Genomic DNA, 24,245 nt, shown 5'->3' on the forward strand with positions numbered 1-24,245 from the left:
CTTGTTGTTAGTAGCCTAAAGTCAAATTAAAATCAAGACTGTTTAAATGAATTAGGCCTTCTCGAATTAGCATTTCAGCACCCTTGCACTGTCCATGCTGCCGCTTCATAGTAATGTAAGTTATGCAAATTAGTCAAATCTGTCTTATTGTGAGGTCAATAGCTCTGACAAATAGCTTCACTATGGGCAACAAAATATTTTGTTTTAATTTAAAATAAATTATAGCTGTAGCAAGCTTAACTCCGGTCCTCCTTCTCGTCTTCGCGCTCCCCCTCCCCGTGTGCACAGATATTGCTTTTTTTTTTTTACAAATAACTTTTTTTTTGGAAGAAGCCTTTGACTCGCCTCCGTAAGTGCCACTGTACACATCACAGCCATTGGTTAGACAGCACAAAAGGCTTTATGTCTACATCAGCAAGAGCAGGGCAGGCCAGGGCTCATGATTGGAATAGACTATCCATTGCTGTGTGTAATACAGTATAGCCTAGTTTTGCACCATCCCAGCAGCACAAAACACAGGAAGTACATTTTCTTAGAAAATGCCTTCAGAAAGTATTCACACCCCTTGACTTTTTCTACATGTTGTGTTACAGCCTGTATTAAAAAAAATACCCTATAATGTCAAAGTGGAATTATATTTTTGTAAATGTTTACAAATGAATTTAAATAAAAAGCTGACATGTCTTGTGCCATTAAGTTTTTAACCCCTTTGTTATGGTAAGCCTAAATAAGTTCAGGAGTAAAAATGTGCTTAACAAGTCACATAATAAGTTGCATGGAATAATAGTGTTTGACATTATTTTTGAATGACTACCTCATCTCTGTACCCCACACATAACAGAAGGACCCTCAGTCGAGCAGTGAATTTCAAACATAGATTCAACCACAAAGACCTGGGAGGTTTTCCAATGCTTCACATTGGGTTAAAAAAAAACACACACACACACAAAAAAAAGACATTGAATATTCCTTTGAGCATGGTGAAGTTATTAATTACAGTTTGGATGGTGTATCAATACACCCAGTCACTACAAAAATACAGGTATCCTTCCTAATTCAGTTGCCAGATAGGAAGGAAACGGCTCAGGGATTTCACCATAAGGCCAATGGTGACTTTAAAACAGTTACAGTTGAATGGCTGTGATAGGAGAAAGCTGAGGATGGATCAACAACATTGTAGCTACTCGACAATACTAACCTAACTGACAGAGTAAAAAGAAGGAAGCCTGTACAGAATAAAAATATTCCAAAACATACATCCTGTTTGCAACAAGGCACTAAAGTAATACTGCTAAAAATGTGGCTAAGCAATTAACTTTTTGTCCAGAAGGCAAAGTTATGTTCGGGGCAAATCTAATACAACACATTACAGAGTACCACTCTCCATATCTTCAAGCATAGTGGTGGCTGCATCATGTTATGATAATGCTTGTAATCATTAAGGAATGACACGTTTTTCAGGATACAAAATGTACAGAATAGAGCTAAGCACAGGCAAATCCTAGAGGAAAACCTGGTTCAGACTGCTTTCCACTATAAGGGCACAAGGTGAGACCCAGATGCAGACACGGGAGGCAGATGGTTTGAGTCTTTGATATGTATTAATCAATCCAAAAGGGGTAGGCAAGAGAATGGACGTGGACAGGCAAAAGGTCAAAACCAGTTCAGAGTCCAGGAGGTACAGAGTGACAGGCAGGCTCGAGGTCAAGCAGGCGGGTATGGAATCCAGAAAACAGGCAAGGGTCAAAACCAGGAGGACTAGCAAAAACAGAATAGAAGCAGTAGTATGGGAAACCACACTGGTTGACTTGAAAGACATACAAGATGAACTGGCACAGAGAGACAGGAAACACAGGGATAAATACACCAGGGAAAATAAGCGACACCTGGAGGGGGTGGAGACAATCACAAAGACAGGTGAAACAGATCAGGGTGTGACATCCACCACACCCTGGAAATGAATTGACCTTTCAGCAGGACAATAACCTAAAACACAAGGCCAAATCTACACTGGAGTTCCTCACCAAGAAGACAGAAAGTTTCTCAGTGACTGATTTACAGTTTTGACTTAAATCTGCTTGAAAATCTATGGCAAGACTTGAAAATGGTTGTCTCACGATGATCAACAACCAATTTTACAGAGATTGAAGAATATTGAAAAGAATAATGGGCAAATGTACAATCCAGGTATGCAAAGCTCTTAGAGACTTACCCAGTTAGACTCACAGCTGTAATCACTGACAAAGGTGCTTCTACAAAGTATTTTCTCAGGAGTGGAAATACTTATCTAAATGAGATTTCTGTATTTCATTTTCAATAAATTAGCAAAAATGTCTAAAAACATGTTTTCACTTTGTCATAATGGGGCATTGTGTGTAGATGGGTGAAAGAAAACAATCTATTTAACCCATTTTGAATTTGGGTTGTAACACAACAAAATGTGGAATAAGTCAAGGGGTATGACTACTTTCTGTAACTTTGCCCTGTGATTCTCAGAGCATGCTCTTCATATAGCCGATAGTATAGGGTATGGATCATTTGATTGAGACCACACTAGGCGCACTCTATTGCGCGCCCAGCAGAGAATCAGGTATGAGGGGCAGCATTGGGCACACATCAAGATATAATAAGCAACTAATTCTCAAACACTGAGCAATATGACATTTAATTGATTACAAATTACATGACCCTCCCCTGGACTAAATAAAACAAATATTAAACCCTCCCCTTGAAAAAGTACAACCATCCCCGATTTTCCTCCGGGTAACAATTGTGTACATTTCAACCACTCCCTTATGTCCTTGAATGCCACATGATTTGAATGAACAGAGGAAAAACATCATTCATCAGTAATGTAATATTAGACAGGCCTTTTACCTTCTGTAATTACATTTAAAACCCTACTTGATGGATCTGTGTTGACCCTCAGCCATGCATCTAAAGGATAATATCTCTGAGGGACTGGGATTGAATAAAGTGTCCTTCTGTTTCTTTAACTCTGGAGTTAATGGTCACATCATACAGAGGACAGCACCATAGTATGGTGATATAACTGATAGAAATTGATATTTATATTATATTATTTCAATAGGATGTTATGACTAAACGTTGTATTGAATCAAATAATGAGATTATTAGAATAGTTTGGGACTAGTGGAATCAGTTTTAAACATGTCAATTATTACATACAGTTCATTCAGAAAGTATTCAGACCCCTTGACTTTTCCACATTTCGTTACATTACAGCCTTTTTCTAAAATGGATGAAATAAAAAAAAATCCTCTTGAATCTACACACAATACCCCATAACTACAAAGTGAAAACAGTTTTTTTGAAATGTTTGCAAATGTATTACAAATAAAAAACAAAAGTATTCAGACCCATTGCTATCAGACTCGAAATTGAGCTCAGGTGCATCCTGTATCAATTGATCGTCCTTGAGATGTTTCTACAACTTGATTGGAGGCCACCTGTGGTAAATTCAGTTGATGGGACATGATTTGGAAAGGCACATACCTGTCTATATAAGGTCCCACAGTTGACAGTGCATGTCAGAGCAAAAACCAAGCTATGAGGTCGAAGGAATTGTCGATAGAGCTCCAAGACAGGATTCTGTCGAGGCACAGGTCTGGGGAAGGGTACCAAAAAATGTCTGCGGTGTTGAAGGTCCCCAAGAACACAGAGGCCTCCATCATTCTAAAATGGAAGAAGTTTAGAGTAAGCTTAGAGTAGAGCTGGCCGTCTGGCCAAACTGAGCAATCTGGGGAGATGGGCCTTGGTCAAGGGGGTGACCAAGAACCCAATGGTCACTCTGACAGAGCTCCAGAGTTCCTCTGTGGAGATGGGAGAACCTTCCAGAAGGACAACCATCTCTGCAGCACTCCACCAATCAGGCCTTTGTGGTAGAGTGGCCAGAAGGAAGCAACTCCTCAGTAAAAGGCACATGACAACCCACTTGGAGTTTGCCAAAAGGCACCTAAAGACTCAGACCATGAGTTACTGGTCTGATGAAACCAAGATTGAACTCTTTGGCCTGAATGCTTAGCATCACATCTGGAGGAAACCTAGCACCATCCCTACGATGAAGCATGGTGGTGGCAGCATCATGCTTTGGGGGTGTTTTTCAGCGGCAGGGACTGGGAGACTAGTCAGAGAGATCCTTGATGAAAACCTGCTCCAGAGCACTCAGGACCTCAGACTGGGGCGAAGGTTCACCTTCCAACAGAACAGCGACCCTAAGAACACAGCCAAGAAAACGCTGGAGTGGCTTTGGGACAAGTCTCTGAATGTCCTTGAGTGGCCCAGCCAGAGACCGGACTTGAACCCAATCCAACATCTCTGGAGAGACCTGACAATAGCTGACAATCTCAACCTGACAGAGCTTGAGAGGATCTGCAGAAAATAATTTAAGAAACTCCCTAAATACAGGGTGCCAAGCTTTTAGCGACATACCCAAGAAGACTCAAGGCTGTAATCTTTTCCAAAGGTGCTTCAACAAAGTACTGAGTAAAGAGTCTGAATACTTATATAAATGTGATATTTCTGTTTTTTTTTAATAAATTGGCAAAAATGTATACAAAATGTTTTTTGCTTTGTCATTATGGGGTATTGTGTGTAGATTGATGAAGATTTTTACATTTATCAATTTTAGAATAAGGCTGTAACGTAACAAAATGTGGAAAAAGTCAAGGGGTTTGAATACTTTCCAAATGCACTGTATATTTAAAAGGTATGCCACATGGTATCTCTATATAATTTAGTTTGATTACCTCCATTTTTCTAACCCTGCATTGTCACGTTGGTATGAAGAGATTCGGGAGACAGGTGCAGGAATGCGTAATAGTTTTTTTTATTAAACCCAAATTACGACGTGCCGCGTAAGGGCACGGGGACGAAGACCAAACAAACATGTAACAAAAACACAGGATTGAAACTCCGGCAGCTGCAAATGGGCCGTCCGACGTCGCCATAACCGGTCCGTCCGACGACGTCACTTCAGCAGCCACAACTGGACCGTTTGACGCTACTGGTCCATCCGACGCCGTTCGACGCTACTGGTCCATCTGACGCCGCCACTTCGGCAACTGGCCTGTCTGACGACGATGCAACTTCGGCAGCTGCATCGAGTCCTGAACGACCCGCACTGCGTTCCTGTGATAGTCCTCGAGGCCGGTGTCGTTGCGCTGCTAGTGCAGAACGTCGGGGGGGCCTTACTGTCACGGATCCCTCCGGAACTTTCATTACACACACCTGTCCCCTATTCCCACTGATTAGTAGTGTGACATGCATCAACAAGTCCATTGTTTTTCTCCCCTCTCTTAAATGCACCCACGCAATACTTCTAAACAAACTCCTTCACATATGTACACCTCCACCACCCGGCCCCTATCCTTCCCACCACCCAACCTCCTATCCCTCCCACCACCCAGCCCCTAACCCTCCCACCACCCAGCCCCCTATCCCCCACCCAGCCCCCTATCCCCCCCAACCTCACTCCTCTCTGTCAAACAACAATATTTGCTCATCTGCATCAAAGAGCCACAGGGTTTTGTTGGGTGTACAGTACAGTCAGTGTTTGAGTCAGACACAGACAGACACGCCGTTGCTACAAGGAGACACACAGAGAGAGACTGCCCAACGAACACACACAGGGAAGGGGAAGACCTGAGAGACTCACAGACACGCTGACACAGACACATAAATAAAAGTATGAGTGCAAACTCAAATCCAGGGATTTTTCCACTCAGCACTTTCTTCTTGGCGTATCCTTCTCTGCTTTTTTCTCTCTTTTTCTGTCGCTCCTTCTTCTCGTCTTCTGTCCCCCTCCTTCCCTCTACATCTCTTTGCTCACTCTCTCTGAACATCCCTCTTTTCCTCACTGTCTCTCTCTCTCTCTGGCCATCTCTCTCTCTCTCCCCTCGTCTGCTATTGTCATAAATACCATAAAACCGTGGGTATGAGATCTGTATTTTCAGTTATGTTGTGTTCTTTTCTGAGGGGTCAGGAGGAACACATCCTCTCCACTAGGGAACACAAAACCTGTGACATAGACTCTAGTATATAAAGCATGTTTTTATTTGATATATTATATCTGATTATACACACCAAACTGGATATAAATACAGGCGTCATCGTCACCATGCAAAGCATTGCAGAGTTCATTACAAAATAAAAGTCCAAACCCAACATGCAGGTATTGCTAATAAAAAAAGGTCTGACTTTAGGGGTGCATATCAAACTTTAAGGGTCCATGACACGAGGTCCTCTCTACCCCCTCAAACATCATTCTCTGTGTCAAACAACTTTTTAAAGAAAAATCTCCAAATATGTCATGGCCAGTGGCTGTTCAAAAGCAAAACATTTTCTTTGATGGCATTCCAGACTGATAGAAGTGCGTTGTCATTTTACTGGAAATGCACGGGTCCACTAAAGCCCCTTAAATGATAACATAACTCAAACACTGCTTCCCCATACTCCACTCATGGCCCGTATGTGGATGTATTTTTGTGAATTCATACAATCAATGAGATATTTCTCAAGTTTTGAAACTTTGGTATTTTCGCTCAGCTTGTCACATTTTTAATCTCCAAATAGGAAATATGGTCCAGTCACAAACGTGCATACAAGGTGCTGTCTTTGGTACAGTTCTTATGGAGTAACAATCACACAGTGAAATGCCCTTTGATATTTCACGGGGAGATGGGGTGTTTGAATCGGACAGTTTGTAAGCAGCCCCCCACCAGCCCCCAGAGCAGTCTATTATACCGGACTGTGTGTTGTCACGAACACTACTGCGGACTGCTCTTGCGGCAGAGCTGATTCGCTGACGTCGGTGTCTGCCTGTTCCTCCGTCGTTTCTCCCCTGTGAGCAGCGTGTAGAAGAATGGGTTCACGCAAGAGTTCCCGTACGTCAGCCCCGTTAGGATCCTGTTCACCGTCACCTGGGTACCCACCGGTACTGTCCGCAGCATGTCGGGCCGGTATAGCGGCAGCAGCTGCCACACCCAGAAGGGCAAGAAACAGGCCCAGAAGGCCAGGACTATCCCCAGGATGAGGAGCAGGACCTTGGGCCTTGGGGCCCGCGGAGGGTAGGATGTGCTACCCCCACTACCACTGGCCCAGGGCCGGGTCTGGGACACCCAGTAGAGACGGCCCAGAGTAGCATACAGCGCCCCGATGGCCAGCCCCGGCCCTATCATACTGGTACAGAACAGCACGCTCATATAGACTTTGGAGCTCTGCTCGTCCCAGGCAGGGACACACAGCTGTCCGTCATCTCCGTCCTCCAGGTGGAGGGTGATCATCATGGGCATGCTGAGGGCCACCGCCAGGCCCCAGGCTAGGCCCACACGGAGCAGCCCAGAGGAGGGGGAGGACGAGGTGGCCAGGGGGTTGGCTACAGCCCGATAGCGGTCCAGACTCATAGCGGTGAGGGTGTAGATGGAGGCGTGCAGGGTGATCAGGTCCAGGCTGAAGAGGAGGCGACAGCCCAGCTCCCCAAACGCCCAGTCAGCCGCCAGGCTGTCGTACACGATGAAGGGAGCCGTGAAGAGGTAGAGGAGGTCCGCCAGAGCCAGACTCAGCACCTGGAGATGGAGGGAGGTGGAGGAGGAGGAAGTGGGAGAGGAGGAAGGGGAGAGGGAGGGAGGAGAGGAGGAGAGGCAGGATGGTAACGGTACTCCTCTCCCTCCTAAACAGCAGCTAGAACATCCTCGCCTCCTTCTGCCTCTCCTGCGTCTGATGAGGAGACCCATGGTGTAGAGGTTCCCCCCAATGCCCAGGAGAGCCAGGAGGGACAGGAGGGAGCAGAAGAGAGCGGTTGAGGCCAGGCTGGGGGAAGGAGAGATGTATGGAGAGGCGGAGGGGAAGGAGGAGTTGGGGATGAAGGGGGAGGTGTATAATGGAGAAGGTGAGGGAGGCAGGGAGCTAGAGAAATCCATACTTTTTAGTTGAGACTTCTGTAATGGTGGTGGTGTGGAGGTTAGCTGGGTTTATATAAATGTCAGAGGGAGAGGAACTATTCTTTTGATTCCACTTGGCTGGATGGGAGGGTTTTGGTGGTGGACAATGGTAAGAGTGTGGGGGGGTGGACATAGGAGATGGGGAACATGGTTGAGAAAGGGAAATGGGAGAGGAGAAAGTTATATGTATTAGCATTGAAACACAGAAAATGGCCTTCTGAAAAGCATCTACAGCATTTAATGATTTGCCACACAACTGTATTCTGCCTCTTTTTGGCCATTTCGTTTTTGGCATATGGATTCATGTTCTGTCAATGTATTGTATTTGTGTAGTAGTCCCAGTAACAGAGGCAATTTAGAAAGGCATCATCATAGAAGTCGTTGTATTGGCAAGCTTCAATTCTAGATACGTTTATAGTGCTTTTTTCACAGTGGCTTTTCTGTGTAGGGGTGTAGAGCCAATTGTAGGTCATACATTTACTGATGAACCCCCTGTACTCCTTCCCTGCACTCCTGTTAATTAAGGTCGCACCGCTGGTTGTGGGCAACCATTTCATGGCACGAAACGAAATGTGGAACCGACGCATACAAATGTTCACCGCGCGCCTCATGAAGTTGAACATGAGGCAAGCAAGCTGACGCGTTTTTCGGCCCTTTCCAGATTTATGTCTACGTGCACATTTGCGCACCGGGGGCACGAGAATGCAGACTCCGGCGTCAAGCTGTCACCACATTTTTAACTTAACAGAACATATTCCTCACCAGTTTATGAAATTCCATCGGCTTGCTACACCGCGGTAGCTGGGGATAGGAAGAGCAAGGCAGGAGACAGAGAGAACCCATGTTGTAGGTAATAAAATATCATGTTTTGTTTGGCAATCGGTGATTTATTAGGGCATAAAATTAGGTTTGAAACCCACTGTTTCATTAAACAAAACATTGCGATATCTACATTAGGCTAATTATAATAAGTTAATAATGGTTATAAACACACAAGTATAGACTTGTTTGCAACGTGGTTTCCTATAGTCGAATCCAAATAACCTATCCAACCTAACTTATAGCTCTCGGTGTAGTGGTAATTGTAGTGATTGTAATTGTACGCGGTAACGTCAAAGCAGATCGAGGGGGTAAAACTAGAGTGCAGAAAAAAGCCTATGACACATGTTGGCTCCGCCAGGACCGGGGTTAAGAGCTACTGTTGAACTGTGGAGGGCATGCCGAACTCCCGCTGTGGCCCATGCCCCACCGGGTTTAACGTGTCCCTTAAAATAACAACTCTGTTAATATCTCTAACAAATGGACATTTCATTCAGACTGTTGCATTTTTACTGGAGGTTTCTTTCCTTAGATTGTTACTTAGATATGTAATATTTTAGCGTAATTTAGCTTTCTAAAAATATTAGGCCAAGGCTACCACATCATAAACTAAAACGAATAGGCTATGCCTTCTAAATGTAGGTGACAGGTATTATTTTGTGAAAATGTTTGTGCAAGCTCCAAATATAACATTTTGTCAAAGAATATAAATTACATTTGAATTTAATTACATTTTTGACAAACAGGCCTAGGCCTACGGTAAACACAGTGACATAAACATATTTGAAATGACTGACTGAAGAGTAGAGTAGGCCTAATGATGACTTGTTAATTATTGATAATAATAATTTAGGCTAAATGGTCAGATGAATAGGTAGCGTATTAGACAGCGTTAGACAATTCTTCCACAGAAGTGGATATCCAAGACCAGAGCTCTTTATTACAGACTGCTCTAGCCGAGACAACAAATACACCTTTTTGAAGTAGGCTATATCATTTGTTGAGTTGTCTTTACCTTATTCAATCCAATTCCGGTAGTTGCAAATAACATCATCATCCATTTAATTTTTTTGAATGTCCGATTCAGTTTCCATTCAAAAATCCATATAGGCCTATAGTTGGTCCAGTTGTTGTCTATAGAAAAAATAGATATCCTTGATTCTTTATTATTCGTTGTCAGACAGGTGATGGTTGGTGGATCTAAAGCTGTTCCTCCTAACTTTGTGCCTCGCTATGCTATGTTTCCTCTCCTCTCCCTCCTCATAGTGTGGCTCTCGCCCCCTCGGCCCAGTCTCTGGTGTGTCTACGAGTCCACGGGAGGGGAAGGAGGAGAAACAGATGCGCTCACAGCGTAGAGAGAGAGAAAGGGAGAGAGAGAGAGGTATTTCACCCATCACTCATATATTGGTGGCACATAGAGTTCCATACTTTGGCTGAACATTTGTTGTGGTTTGTTTTATTTATTATATTGGACATCTGGTTATATTAGTCAGTTATTAAAGGTTGTGGTTAAAGTAACTATTATAGCTGTCATTCATGCAGCCTATAATCAAGTACTTACAGTAAATGGTTATTGTCAAATGGTGAAAGTTTGGACACTCTTCAAGCTTCCCTAATGCATATCTAGATAATATTTATTCTATTCTAAATTGAAATAATGAATCCTTTTGGAAATGTAACATTGCTTGCTTGAATGAGTGTGTCTTTCAATACTTTAGGTTCATATGAAGTGTTCTGTATTTACAGCCTAACATAACATTATATATTATGGTAAAAATAATGGGCTCCTTTACACTTGAATTGGGCTTTCTTGTGTTACTATGTGCGTTTTTAGATTAGTTGTATTAGCTGGAAAGAAAAGGCGAGGGTTGAACAGTGTTGTTGCATGATCATGCATGTGAAAATTCAATATTTTGATATAATAAGTTCAATATTTTTGAGCCAGGTCCAGATAAACGTCCTGGAAAGATTTCCCCACAAAATTCAAGCATTTGACCATAAATGGAATCTGAAAATCCGACTGCAGTACATTGCAGATGTTATTAAGTCAGGGATGTATTACCATGATGTGTAAATGTTAAAAGTCCTCCATAAAGTATATCATTATAGATTCATATCAGCTGGATGCTTTGGTCTCAGCTGGGATTCCAAGAGGAGGAAAAGCTGGGATCTGGCATTCTGATGAGATGACTCAGCAAAAAGATTACTGTTGGAGGGTAAAAATAATACCAACCTTTCAATTAAGAGATCAAGAACATCCCTTTTAAAGCCAAATAAATATTTATCTTAAGAATCCTTTACTGAAATAAAAAGCTATTTTATTTTATATAGGATGTTATATTACTACAAATACTTAAATGTCCCATAGTGCGGCGCACAATTGGCCCTGCGTCGCCCGGGTTAAGGGAGTGTTTGGCCGGGCTAGACCTTCATTTTAAATAAGATTTTGTTCTTAATTGACTTGCCTAGTTAAATAAAGGTTAAATAAAATGTAAATAAAAAATGCAGTATCTGGCTCCCTCATCGCCTAGGTCAAGACATTCTAATGCTATTCACTGTGAATCAGTGAATCACTTTGAAATGAATTATGCAATATTTCACCTGCCAGTGCAATAAACAGTAGGCTTAATTACTTTATAACAACATGACACAAAAATGAACAACACAAGAACAAAACCAATGGTGAGTACACTAGACTAGAGTACAATACATATTGTACAAACATTGTTGCTATGAATGAACTAAATTGTGCATTCTTCATTACAGACATTACGTTACTAGGGTTTACTGGACATGCACCTTCCAGTAAGAATCACAATGACGCACGAGAATAGTCTTTCAGTGAAATTTACACTCGTGTGTTTCTTCAATTACAAAGTCAATCACTCAATTGGGACTGAATACAATAAGGTGAAGGGCGGCAGGCAGCCTAGCGGTTAGAGAGTTGGGCGAGTAACGGAAAGGTTGCTGGTTCGAATCACAGTGCCAACAAGGTGGGAAAATTCTATTGATGTGCCCTTCAGCAAGGCACTTAACCCTAATTGCTCCTGTAAGTCGCTCTTTATAAGATCATCTGTTAATGATTAAAATGTAAAAATGTAACTTTATCAACCCCAAAAGGAATCAATCCTCAATTGCACCAGCCAATCCACCAGACAGAACTACAATCAGCAACATACTGTATATTGAATAAGTAGCTAGATTACACATACACACTGGTCTTGATATGCATGTTAGTTCCAGTATCTTCCAGTAAAAATGTGTGACTCATGAGGCTTTCCAGTGAAACAGACCAGAACAGGACAGGAGGCAGACGGACAGACGTGCTGACACACCAGTGAGACGTCGTTATTTGCTGTCATTTCGGGGAGCGCTGCAATAACTAACGCACTTCAACTTCAGCCCAATGTCAATACTACACACACAGATTCTCTCTCTCTCTCTACACACACACACACACACACACACACACACACACACACACACACACACACACACACACACACACACACACACACACACACACACACAGCCTCCCTCTCACATGCACACACACAGCTTTATATGGTGGTGGGATGTCTGAATTCTGAATTACAGTACGGCATGTCAGAAACAAGTTCAAATAGCAGTGATTTGGTCATTAAGCATAGAAGAAACTTCTAACTCACATTCAGGCTTGTGCGCAGGAATTGGAACCACCATCTTGGGTCTGCCAGCACCACTATGCCCCTAGCAACTCAGCCACATTGACCTGGTTGTGTGTGGTACTTATTGAGTATTAACCTGTGCACTGTACGCCTCTTAGCATGACTACTGTATGTGATAACAATGCTGAGGTCTGGTCTTGATGTCCCGTACATGTGTTAGCAAGAGAACACAAGACAGACTGAGACAGGTCATAAAGACGAGAAGTAGAGAGGGGGAGGGTGGGGGGACATACCTAGCCCCGCAGGGTGTGAGGAATTTCAACAAATACCTGGCACGGGCATGCCAAGGAAGGAGGAGAGGGTTAGGGGGGAGAGGGGCTAAGGGGGGAGAGGGGCTGGGGGGGGAGAAGCTGGAGGGAGAGGGGCTAGGTGGGGGAGAAGCTGGAGGGAGAGGGGCTAGGTGGCGGAGAGGGGCTGGGGGGGAGAAGCTGGAGGGAGAGGGGCTAGGTGGGGGAGAAACTGGAGGGAGAGGGGCTAGGAGGGAGAGGGGCTAGGGGTGGGAGAAGCTGGAGGGAGAGGGGCTAGGAGGGTGAGGGGCTAGTAGGGGTACCGGGACATAGGCTTGCTCCGATACAGACAGAACAATGGATTGAAATTGAGATACAGTGTATATAGACAGGGATGAAGAAAGGTAGAAGGAAAGGCCAAAGCTCTGGGTGCTCACTGCTTGGGCTCTCAAGTGGACAGAGATAGAGAGAAAGATAGAGATGAAGGGGTATGGAAATAGTTAGGTGAGAGAATTTAGGGGTCAATGTTGACTCAGACAAATGAGGAGAAAATTGAGAACGACAAATTGTGGGAAAGAGGGGAGAAGGGGAGATGAGAGAGGGATGAGAAGAGAAGGTAATCTGAGATGGTATGTGGCATGTTTCCTTCTGTGGTACACATCCAGCCCATCAATCTCTGTTCACATGACAGTCCTGTCTGGTGTAATCTCTAATTACATGTACTTGAGCTATGACTGCGGCATCTTAACTTACTCTACAGTTGTTTCAATGAACATTTGAGGGACGAAGAATAACCTCATTCAGAGATGTGACTTCAGAGATGTGTCCAGATCAATTATATCATTTCTTATTTTCTAAACTAATATCTACTTCATTCATCATTGAAACTGACCCCAAACCAGGGTCTTCATTCTCCTCCTGACCATTGTTGTGCTGATCACATCTATGCTATATAACGTTACATTTATTGTCACGACTTCCGCTGAAGTCGGTCCCTCTCCTTGTTCGGACGGTGTTCGGCGGTCGATGTCACCGACCTTCTAGCCATCACTGATCCATTTTTCATTTTCCATTGGTTTTGTCTTGTCTTCCTTCACACCTGGTTCCAATCCCATCAATTACATGTTGTGTATTTAACCCCCCCTATTTAACTCCCCTCATGTCCTTGTCGGAGATTGTTTGATTGTATGTTTGTGTATTATGTGTTGGTGCGCGACGGGTTTTGTACCCACTTTTATGGAGGGAGAGGGGCAGGGAGTTCTTCCAGCGCCTCCACCAGCACAACTGGGGTCTCTCCTGAGCGCCCCTTTCCCGCCTGAGCCCAGTGGGATCCGTCTCTCCTTGCCACAGGAGTACGACGGGAGTGCTGCCAACTGCCAGGGGTTCCTCCTTCAACTAAACCTCTATCTGGCCACGGTCCACCCAGCTCCATCGGACCATGAGAGGGTGTCCGCCCTCGTCTCGTGCCTCACCGGGAAAGCCCTGGAGTGGACCAACGCCGTGTGGAGAGAGGGAGATGCGGCGTTGGACCATTTTGAGGAGTTCACCCGCCGTTTCCGGGCAGTCTTCGACCCCCCTGCCCGAGGGCAGAGCGGCAGGTGAGCGACTCTACCATCTGAGGCAGGAGACGAGGAACGCTCAGGAGTTTGCCCTGGAGTTTAGAACCCTGGCTGCCGGCGCGGGATGGAACAACAGGGCCCTGATCAACCACTACCGCTGCAGTCTGCGCGAGGATGTCCGTCGGGAGCTGGCCTGCAGAGACACCACCCTCACTTTCGACCAGCTGGTGGACCTGTCCATCCGGCTGGACAACCTGCTGGCTACTCACGGACGTCCAGATCGGGGTCTGGTGGTTCCATCCTCCCACACCCCCTCTCCGATACCCAAGGAGCTGGGAGGGGCGGTGCGCAGGGAGACCGGAGGGGGTTTCCGCTCGTGCACCATCTGTGGCCGCAGAGGTCACTCTGCTGGTTGGTGCCGGGTTGGTTCCTCTGGGAATCGAGGCAGCAGGCAGGGCGCTCTGGCGTCACCCCAGGTGAGCTGGCACCATTCTCACCCAGAGTCCTCTGTTGCACATATGTTTGTGTCTGTCACTTTTCCTGAGTTTTCCCCGCATTCCCAGCACAAGGCGCTCGTAGATTCAGGCGCGGCTGGGAATTTAATTGATAGAGCGTTAGCTCATAGTTTAGGGACCCCCATTGTTCCCGTGGATGTGCCCTTCCCCGTTCACGCCTTAGATAGTCGACCATTAGGGTCAGGGTTGATTAGGGAGGTCACCGCTCCTTTGGGCATGGTGACGCAGGGAGGAGAAAATTTGTATTTTCCTTATTGACTCTCCTGCGTTTCCCGTGGTGCTGGGCCTACCCTGGTTAGCTTGTCATAGCCCTACTGTTTCTTGGCCACAGAGGACACTCACGGGGTGGTCGCGAGAGTGCTCAGGTAGGTGTTTAGGGGTTTCCATTGGTGCTACTATGGTGGAGAGTCCAGATCAGGTCTCCACCGTGCGCATTCCCCCCAAATATGCCGATTTTGCTCTCGCCTTCTCTAAAAAGAAGGCGACTCAATTACCACCTCATCGATGAGGCGATTGTGCGATAGATCTCCTGGTAGACGCTGCACTTCCCAGGAGTCACGTGTGTCCCCTCTCATAGGCGGAGACGGAGGCTATGGAAACATATGTCTCTGAATCCCTGCGTCAGGGGTACATTCGGTCCTCCACTTCACCCGCCTCCTCGAGTTTCTTTTTTGTGAAGAAGAAGGATGGAGGTCTGCGTCCGTGTATTGACTAGATCACGGTGAGATCCTGCTCATAGCCAAAGCGATAGAGTCAATGCACGGGGCGCGCTTCTTCACCAAATTAGATCTCAGGAGCGCTTACAATCTGGTGCGTATCCGAGAGGGAGACGAGTGGAAGACGGCTTTCAGTACCACCTCTGGGCACTATGAGTACCTCGTCATGCCGTACGGGTTGATGAATGCTCCATCAGTCTTCCAAGTTTTTGTAGAAGAGATTTTCAGGGACCTGCACGGGCAGGGTGTAGTGGTGTATATTGATGACATTTTGATATACTCCACTACACGTGCCGAGCATGTGTCCCTGGTACGCAAAGTGCTTGGTCGCCTGTTGGAGCATGACCTGTACGTCAAGGCTGAGAAATGCCTGTTCTTCCAACAGTCCGTTTCCTTCCTAGGGTATTGCATTTCCACGTCGGGGTGGAGATGGAGAGTGACCGCATTGCAGCCATGCGTAATTGGCCGACTCCCACCACTGTAAAGGAGGTGCAGTGATTCTTAGGGTTTGCCAACTCCTACCGGAGGTTTATCCGGGGTTTTGGTCAGATAGCGGCTCCCATTACTTCACTGCTGAAGGGGGGCCCGGTGCGCTTGCAGTGGACAGCTGAGGCGGACAGGGCTTTCAGTCACCTGAGGGCTTTGTTTACCTCGGCTCCCGTGCTGGCCCATCTGGATCCCTCTTTGGCGTTCATAGTGTAGGTGGACGCGTCCGAGGCTGGGATAGGAGCTGTGCTCTGTTAGCGCTCGGGTACGCCACCGAAGCTCCGCCCTTGTGCCTTCTTCTCTAAGAAGCTCAGCCCGGCGGAGCGAAACTATGACGTGGGGGACCGGGAGTTGTTGGATGTTGTCAAGGCCCTGAAGGCGTGGAGACATTGGCTTGAGGGGGCTAGACACCCTTTTCTCATCTGGACTGACCAGCGCAATCTGGAGTACATCTGGGCAGCGAGGAGACTGAACCCTCGCCAGGCAAGGTGGACCATGTTTTTCACCCGTTTTGTGTTTACCCTTTCTTACAGACCAGGCTCCCAGAATGTTAAGGCAGACGCATTGTCCCGGCTGTATGACACAGAGGAGCGGCCCATGGATCCCACTCCCATACTCCACGCCTCTTGTTTGGTGGCGCCGGTAGTGTGGGAGCTGGACGCGGACATTGAGCATGCGTCACGTGCAGAGCCCGCTCCTCCTCAGTGTCCAGCTGGGTGTCTGTACGTTCCATCTGCTGTCCGCGACCGGCTGATCTATTGGGCCCACACGTCACCCTCCTCTGGTCATCCTGGGATCAGTCGGACGGTGCGCTGTCTTAGTGGGAAGTACTGGTAGCCCACTTTAGCTAAGGACGTGAGGGTTTATGTTTCCTCCTGCTCGGTGTGCGCCCAGTGCAAGGCTCCTAGGCACCTGCCCAGAGGTAAGCTACACCCCTTACCCATTCCACAACGGCCATGGTCGCACCTGTTGATAGATTTTCTTACCGATCTCCCCCCCTCACAGGGTAACACCACGATCCTGGTTGTTGTGGACCGTTTCTCTAAGTCCTGCCGTCTCCTCCCTCTACCCAGTCTCCCTACGGCCCTACAGACTGCGGAGGCCTTGTTTACGCACGTCTTCCGGCACTACGTGATACCTGAGGATATAGTGTCTGATTGAGGTCCCCAGTTCACTTCGAGGGTCTGGAGAGCGTTCATGGAACGTCTGGGGGTCTCGATCAGCCTTACCTCAGGGTTTCATATCGAGAGTAACGGGCAGGTGGAGAGAGTTAACCAGGATGTGGGTAGGTTTCTGAGGTCCTATTGCCAGGACTGGCCGGGGGAGTGGGCAGCGTTCGTGCCCTGGGCAGAGATGGCCCAGAACTCACTCCGCCACTCCTCCACTAACCTCACCCCCTTCCAGTGTGTATTGGGGTATCAGTCGGTACTGGCTCCTTGGCATCAGAGTCAGACCGAGGCTCCTGCGGTGGACGACTGGTTCCGCGTGCGGAGGAAACATGGGACGCTGCCCATGTTCACCTTCAGCGCGCCGTGCTGCACCAGAAAGTTGGCGCAGACCGTCACCATAGTGAGACCCCGGTGTTCGCACCGGGGGAACAGGTCTGGCTTTCGACCCGAAACCTGCCCCTCCACCTGCCCTGCCGGAAGCTGGGTCTGCGGTTTGTGGGGCCAATTAAAGTCCTGAGGAGACTGAACGAGGTATGTTACAGGTTACAGCTTTCCCCCGATTACCGTATTAACCCCTCGTTCCATGTGTCTCTCCTCAGGCTGGTGGTGGCTGGCCCGCTACAGGAGTCTGAGGTGCGGAAGGTTCCTCCGCCCCCTCTGGACATCGAGGGGGCCCAAGCGTGCTCCGTTTGCTCCATACTGGATTCGAGGCGTCGGGCGAGGGGCCTTCAGTACCTCGTGAAGTGGGAGGTGTACGGACCGGAGGTGAGGTGCTGGGTTCCGGTAAAGGACGTGTTAGACCCTTCAATGCTGCGGGAGATCAACCGGCCAAGGCCGGATCGCCCTGCGCCTCGCCCTCCGGGTCGTCCCCGAGGCCGGTGTCGGCGCGCTGCTGGAGCCGCGCGTCAAGGGGGGGGTACTGTCACGACTTCCACCGAGGTCTGTCCCTCTCCTTGTTCGGGCGGCGTTCGGCGGTCGACGTCACCGGTCTTCTAGCCATCGCCGATCCATCTTTCATTTTCCATTTGTTTTGTCTTGTTTTCCCACACACCTGGTTTGCATTCCCTCATTATTCGTCTTGCATATAACCCTCTGTTTCCCCCCATGTCTGTGTGTGGAATTGTTATGTGTAAATCTATGTGTACTCCAGGCTGGTTTGCGCCGGGTTATTGTTATTGAAGTCTGGAGAAGGTCAAAGCCACAGATTGAACCAAGATGGTCTCTCCTCCTCCTCCTGAATCCTGGAGCATTTGATTTGGACATTCTGTGACCATGACAAATCTGGAAACTGTTACTGGGCCTGAATCTCTCTTTGTCCCAGAACAGAATTTTTGTGAGCCCATGTGGAATCTTATCTCTGCAGCCAAGGTCTTCCTGCGGAAGAGGGAGATGGTCTCCATCACTGTGATGAGCAGATCAGTGGAACTATTGGACATATACGTCTTGTCTTCTTTCTCCTAGATGCTGAGAGGGTTATAAAGCATTTATTCAATGTAACTGTAGTTTAACTATCTATTATGATCATTTTAATGTAATAGTTATGTAATAATAATAGTATTGGTGTAGGATGCAATATATTTAGTGTCAAATCACTTGACAATCACAAAAAAGAAACCCTTATACTCTGAAACAAGACCCGAGAGGAAAGCTACATGAAAATGGTCAAATAAATGGCATTTTCTCCCAAGGCAGAGGGAAATAGTGCTTAGATTCCCTGTTAGGTAGTTTATACTATCATGCATAATCTAAATCCCAAACCTCGACCTCCCGAGTGGCGCATCAGTCTAAGGCACTGCATCGCAGGCGTCACTACAGACCCGGGTTCGATCTCAGGCTGTGTTGCAGCCGGCCACCTCTCCCGAGTCCATACGGGAGTTGCAGCGATGGGACAAAACTGTAACTACCAATTGGGGAGAAAAAGGGGTAAACATTTTTAATTAGCCCAAACCTCCTTGGTTGCTGCAAGCACTTTGGTGATGATTGCAAAAATGGCTGACATCTGCTCTCTGGTGGTTATGTGTTGCTAAAGCACCCTCCCTCAACTCTACCCATACAAACACCCTATAAAAAAAGCATAGCCTGCTCTTGGGCTGGAAATGCCAATTACAGATCTTTAGGGGAAGCATGTTCTGAATGATGGGATGTATCTTTTAATTGAACCAGGCGATAGGTACGGGTGGGCCTGGGTGGGTGCAGGCCACTCGCTGGGAGACAGGCTCATCCAATCAGATTGAGATGAAAAAAATAAAGGATGGTGTTTACTTGTCAGTGTTCCAAACGGGACATTCTTTGTCTTTTAACTTAAACATGCAAATGCCATCAGATAAAATTCATAGCAAGCAGTGCACTGGGTTAGTCATATTTGATGAGCTGTAATGACATTCACTCTCACAGTATGGGTTGCCAAAAATAACAAATTGAAAGCCACTACCCCAATATGCCACGGATATGACTGCATTGAGGCGTATGTCACTGTGCTTCTATGGCTATATGCATCATGCCACTGCCTATGTCATTTGTTTATTTAGCAAACAAGACAGCTCATAATCCAGTGCCTTTATCACAGTTAGCACACCTATATTTTAGCTTTAATTGCAGGAAATTAGACATTTTCTCTCAGCCTCATGGCAAAATGTGTAATGTGTGTGTGTGTGTGGGGGGGGGGGGGATTGAACTGTTTCATAAAACCATGCCTCCCTTCTCTCTCTTTGCTGTGCTGATCATGACCTTTCACATTCAAAATCTGTTCTGGCAATAATGAAGTATTTCTTCCATCTCTCTTTCTCTCTTGCTCTCCTCTCTCTCATGACATTTACACTCTCTCTATACTCTATCTTTCCCGCTCCCCTTCTCTCACTCCCATGTACTCATTTCTTTCTCTCTCTAGCTATTTCTCTCTCGCTGCCTGGAGAGAATTTTCCATCGATCAATTACAATCAGTGTACCTTTCTCACACAATGCAAGGACAGACTGACGGCTAGATGGACCAGTAGTTTAACGGTACAAAACCACAGCTAATGTATTGAATCTCTGGTAGTCCTAGTAATCCTTCATATCTAATTCGCACAGTGAGGTGATCATTTACTCCTTATTATGATTGTACAGTATGTGATTAATTTGCTAACTTTAGCCGGAGAAAAGTGAATGTTTTTTTGCCCAGCGTCATGATATGACATCCTTTCCATCACCTTCCGGTGCGCTGCTGGCTGTCTGATCCTATTTGCATTAGATGACAAAGGCTATGATATGACATCATAGGTCACTCATTGGTGAATTTCACCGAGATTAAAACAGATTAAGTATTAGTAAACACACACACACACACAGCCTACACATACATACACGCACGCCTCCTGCACAATTACCTTTTATTTGCATGACAAACATTTACATTATTAATGGCACCAGAAATGAAGGTAACAAAATATGTTTTTGCTGCTGAGCAACCTACCCATTTCGCAATGCCTTTTGCTTTTGCGCATTGACGTTGTATGACCAATATTCTCCACTTTACATTTAAACTTTAGACAATAAAATCATATGCAGAATGTATTAGTTTTACTGTCACAACATTAGTTTTAGTGTCACAACACAGCACTGGTGGGTGATATTTGAAGTAGCAAGTTGTTGCTGGAGAGAGCGAGGGAGAAGGAGCCAGACAGAGCGCACGACGAGACGTGGCCGGTAGCAGTCAGTCAACGAGGGTAATATCCCCGTGCGAGTCAGCACACGGGCATACAGAGCGAGAGGTGGGCACCCGTCCCGGACACTTTACAGTAGGCTGGTTACCTCCTGTTACAAATTCATATATGAAGAAAAGCAATCAGGTGGTCCTGAATGGAAAATTGCTGAATTTATTTACAACTACAAAAAGGCGAATAAAACGGTGAGTGATAATTGTTTTGCATTAAATAAGTTGCCAAAATACACATTTTTGTATTGGACAAATTTGATCATAATACTCTGGCTGTTTTAACCGATATAACTGTTTTGAAATTTGCGCACAGGCTTCCATAAATGGTAGCATCATGGACATTAGACATAACCTCTTGTTGTTCATAGTTAACGAACCACAAACATATATGATATTGTTTATGTCGCAGTGGAATAATGTCTGTTTACACTGTTTTAAAGTTATCTCTGTTAGAGACATGCAGATAGTAGACTCTTGAAAATGCCTTGAGTCTGTTAATTATTTGATTATTGTTTTGTACAGTGTTTTACAATGTAAATCTGTCCATTTTCATATTGGGCAGTATTTATTTCCGAGGAAGCAACTATAAATAGCCTCCTTGTCTGTTTTGTATTTTGTGTAGTTTTAGTTGGCAACATGTTATTAATAGCCATTTGTTTTGGTCAGGATCCTCACTAGAATTGTCACGCTCTGACCTAGGAGAGCTGTGTTTTCTCTGTTTAGTTAGGTCAGGGTGTGATAGGTGGGTGGGCATTCTATGTTTTGTTTTCTATGTTTTGGCCGGGTATGGTTTCCAATCAGAGGCAGCTGTCTATCGTTGTCTCTGATTGGAAGCCATGCTTAGGCACCCTGTTTTTCCCTTTGTTTTCGTGGGATCTTGTTTTTGTATTGCTGTGAGTAGCCTGCAAAACTTTTCGTTCATTGTGTTGTTTATTGTTTTTGCTGGTTCACCGTTAAATAAAATATGATGAACCCAACCCACGCTGCGCCTTGGTCTACCTTTACCGACGGACGTTACAGAAGATCCCACCACTAAAGGACCAAGCAGCGTGGGCCGATGGACTGGCCATGGGAGGACATCCTGGATGGCAAAGGATCCTGGACGTGGGAGGAGATCCAGGCCGGAAGGGATCGCCTCCCATGGGAACAGGTGGAAGCAGCGAGGGAGGTACAGCGACGAGATCAACAGGCAAGGCAACAACGGAGGCCCGAGAGGAGGTGGCAATTTTTTTTGGGGGGGGGGCACACGGGTAGATTGGCTAAGGCGGTTGTAAGACCTGAGCCAACTCCTCGTGCTTACCGTGGGGAGCGAGTGACTGAACAAGCACCGTGGTATGCGGTGATGCGCACTGTGTCGCCCATGCGCACGCACAGCCCGGTGCAAGCTCCTCACCGTTGCCGTGCTAGAGTTGGCCGTCAGCCAGGAAGAAGTGCGCCGGCTCAGCCTATCTGGTCTCCAGTGCGTCTCTACGGCCAGGTTTTCCTGCGCCTGCTCTACGCACGGTACCCCCCGTTCACCAGCGCAGCACAGTTCGTCCTGTACCAGCTCCCCGCCCTTGCTGGAATACAGTGACCATCCAGCCAGGACGGGGTGTGCCAGCCCTGAGCTCCAGACCTCCGGTGCGCCTCCACGGCCCAGTGTGCCCTGTGCCTGCTCTGCGCACCCAGTCTCCTGTGCGTCTCCCCAGTCTGGTGAAACCGGTTCCAGCTCCTCGTAGGAGGCCTCCAGTGATGATCAATGGTCCGAAGCCTCCAGTGATAATCCATGGCACGAAGCCTCCAGTGATGATCCATGGCCCGGAGCCTGTAGTGATAATCCATGGCACGAAGCCTCCAGTGATGATCCATGGCCCGGAGCCTGTAGGGATGATCCATGGCACGAAGCCTCCAGTGATAATCCATGGCCCGGAGCCTCCAGTGATGGTCCATGGCACAAAGCCTCCAGTGATGATCCATGGCGCGGAACCAGTAGTGATGATCCATGGCACGGAGCCTGCAGCGAAGGTCCCCAGTCTGGAGCCTCCAGCGACGCTCCTCAGCCCGGAGCCTCCAGCGACGCTCCTCAGCCCGGAGCCAGCGACGCTCCTCAGCCCGGAGCCTCCAGCGACGCTCCTCAGTCCAGAGCCTTCAGCGACGCTTCCCAGTCTGGAGCCTCCAGCGACGCTCCTCAGCCCGGAGCCTCCAGCGACGCTCCTCAGTCTGGAGCCTCCAGCGACACTCCTCAGCCCGGAGCCTTCAGCGGCGGTCTGCAACCCTGAGTCTTCGGCGACGGTCTGCAGCCCCGAGTCTTCAGCGACGGTCTGCAGCCCAGAGTCTTCACCGGCGGTCTGCAGCCCCGAGTCTTCAGCGACGGTCTGCAGCCCAGAGTCTTCACCGGCGGTCTGCAGCCCAGAGTCTTCAGTGGCGGTCTGCAGCCCAGAGTCTTCACCAACGGTCTGCAGCCCAGAGTCTTCACCGGCGGTCTGCAGTCCAGAGTCTTCACCGGCGGTCTGCAGTCCAGAGTCTTCAGCGGCGGTCTGCAGCCGAGAGTCTTCACCGGCGGTCTGCAGCCCAGAGTCTTCACCGGCGGTCTGCAGCCCAGAGTCTTCAGCGGCGGTCTGCAGCCCAGAGTCTTCAGCGGTGGTTGGCGTTCCAGAGCCTCCGGCGATGATCCACGGTCTGGTTCCTCCGGACACACAGAAGCGGGGGGATCAGTGGGTGGGGGGGTGCTACGCCCGGAACCAGAGCTGCCGCCAATTATAGATGCCCACCCGGACCCTCCCCAATAGGTTCAGGTTTGCGGCCGGGAGTCCGCACCTTTGGGGGGGGGGTACTGTCATGCTCTGACCTAGGAGAGCTGTGTTTTCTCTGTTTAGTTAGGTCAGGGTGTGATAGGTGGGTGGGCATTCTATGTTTTGTTTTCTATGTTTTGGCCGGGTATGGTTTCCAATCAGAGGCAGCTGTCTATCGTTGTCTCTGATTGGAAGCCATGCTTAGGCAGCCTGTTTTTCCCTTTGTTTTCGTGGGATCTTGTTTTTGTATTGCTGTGAGTAGCCTGCAAAACTTTTCGTTCATTGTGTTGTTTATTGTTTTTGCTGGTTCACCGTTAAATAAAATATGATGAACCCAACCCACGCTGCGCCTTGGTCTACCTTTACCGACGGACGTTACAAGAATAGTGGGAACATATTGTCCAAAGTGATTTGGTGGAACTGTCCTTCAAAGTGACAGATTTTCTCCCCACTGCAGACATATCTGTACATTGTATACTGATAGGTTAAAGGAAAATGGAAAGAAAGGTCTGTATTGCTGTGTAACCTTACATTATTATTTTTTTGTTACTTAAAACATAATTGAAGGTCAGTACTGTATTACCTACTCTTACTGTCGTTCAACCAATCAGAATTTGTATG

The 24,245-nt window shown here is 47.1% G+C and overlaps 2 protein-coding genes across 2 annotated transcripts in view; one reads left to right on the top strand and one right to left on the bottom strand.

Moving 5' to 3' along the window:
* Positions 1 to 6,057: 6,057 nt before the first annotated feature.
* On the bottom strand, positions 6,058 to 10,088 carry LOC106593149 (urotensin-2 receptor). The gene is made up of 2 exons (XM_014184485.2): positions 9,796 to 10,088; positions 6,058 to 8,039 (listed from the first exon to the last, which is right to left on the bottom strand). Exon 2 carries the CDS (start codon positions 7,938 to 7,940, stop codon positions 6,789 to 6,791), a length of 1,152 nt encoding a protein of 383 aa, XP_014039960.2. The 5' UTR covers positions 7,941 to 8,039; positions 9,796 to 10,088; the 3' UTR covers positions 6,058 to 6,788.
* Positions 10,089 to 20,294: 10,206 nt separating this feature from the next.
* kcnj14 (potassium inwardly rectifying channel subfamily J member 14) overlaps positions 20,295 to 24,245 on the top strand; it is a 32,543-nt gene continuing 28,592 nt past the window's right edge. Inside the window, exon 1 of the mRNA XM_045699393.1 lies at positions 20,295 to 21,045. The gene's annotated coding sequence lies outside the window, so the exon portion shown is untranslated. The remainder of the gene's footprint in view (positions 21,046 to 24,245) is intronic.

Source organism: Salmo salar, chromosome ssa02, assembly GCF_905237065.1.
Source record: "Salmo salar chromosome ssa02, Ssal_v3.1, whole genome shotgun sequence".
NCBI lineage: Eukaryota > Metazoa > Chordata > Actinopteri > Salmoniformes > Salmonidae > Salmo > Salmo salar.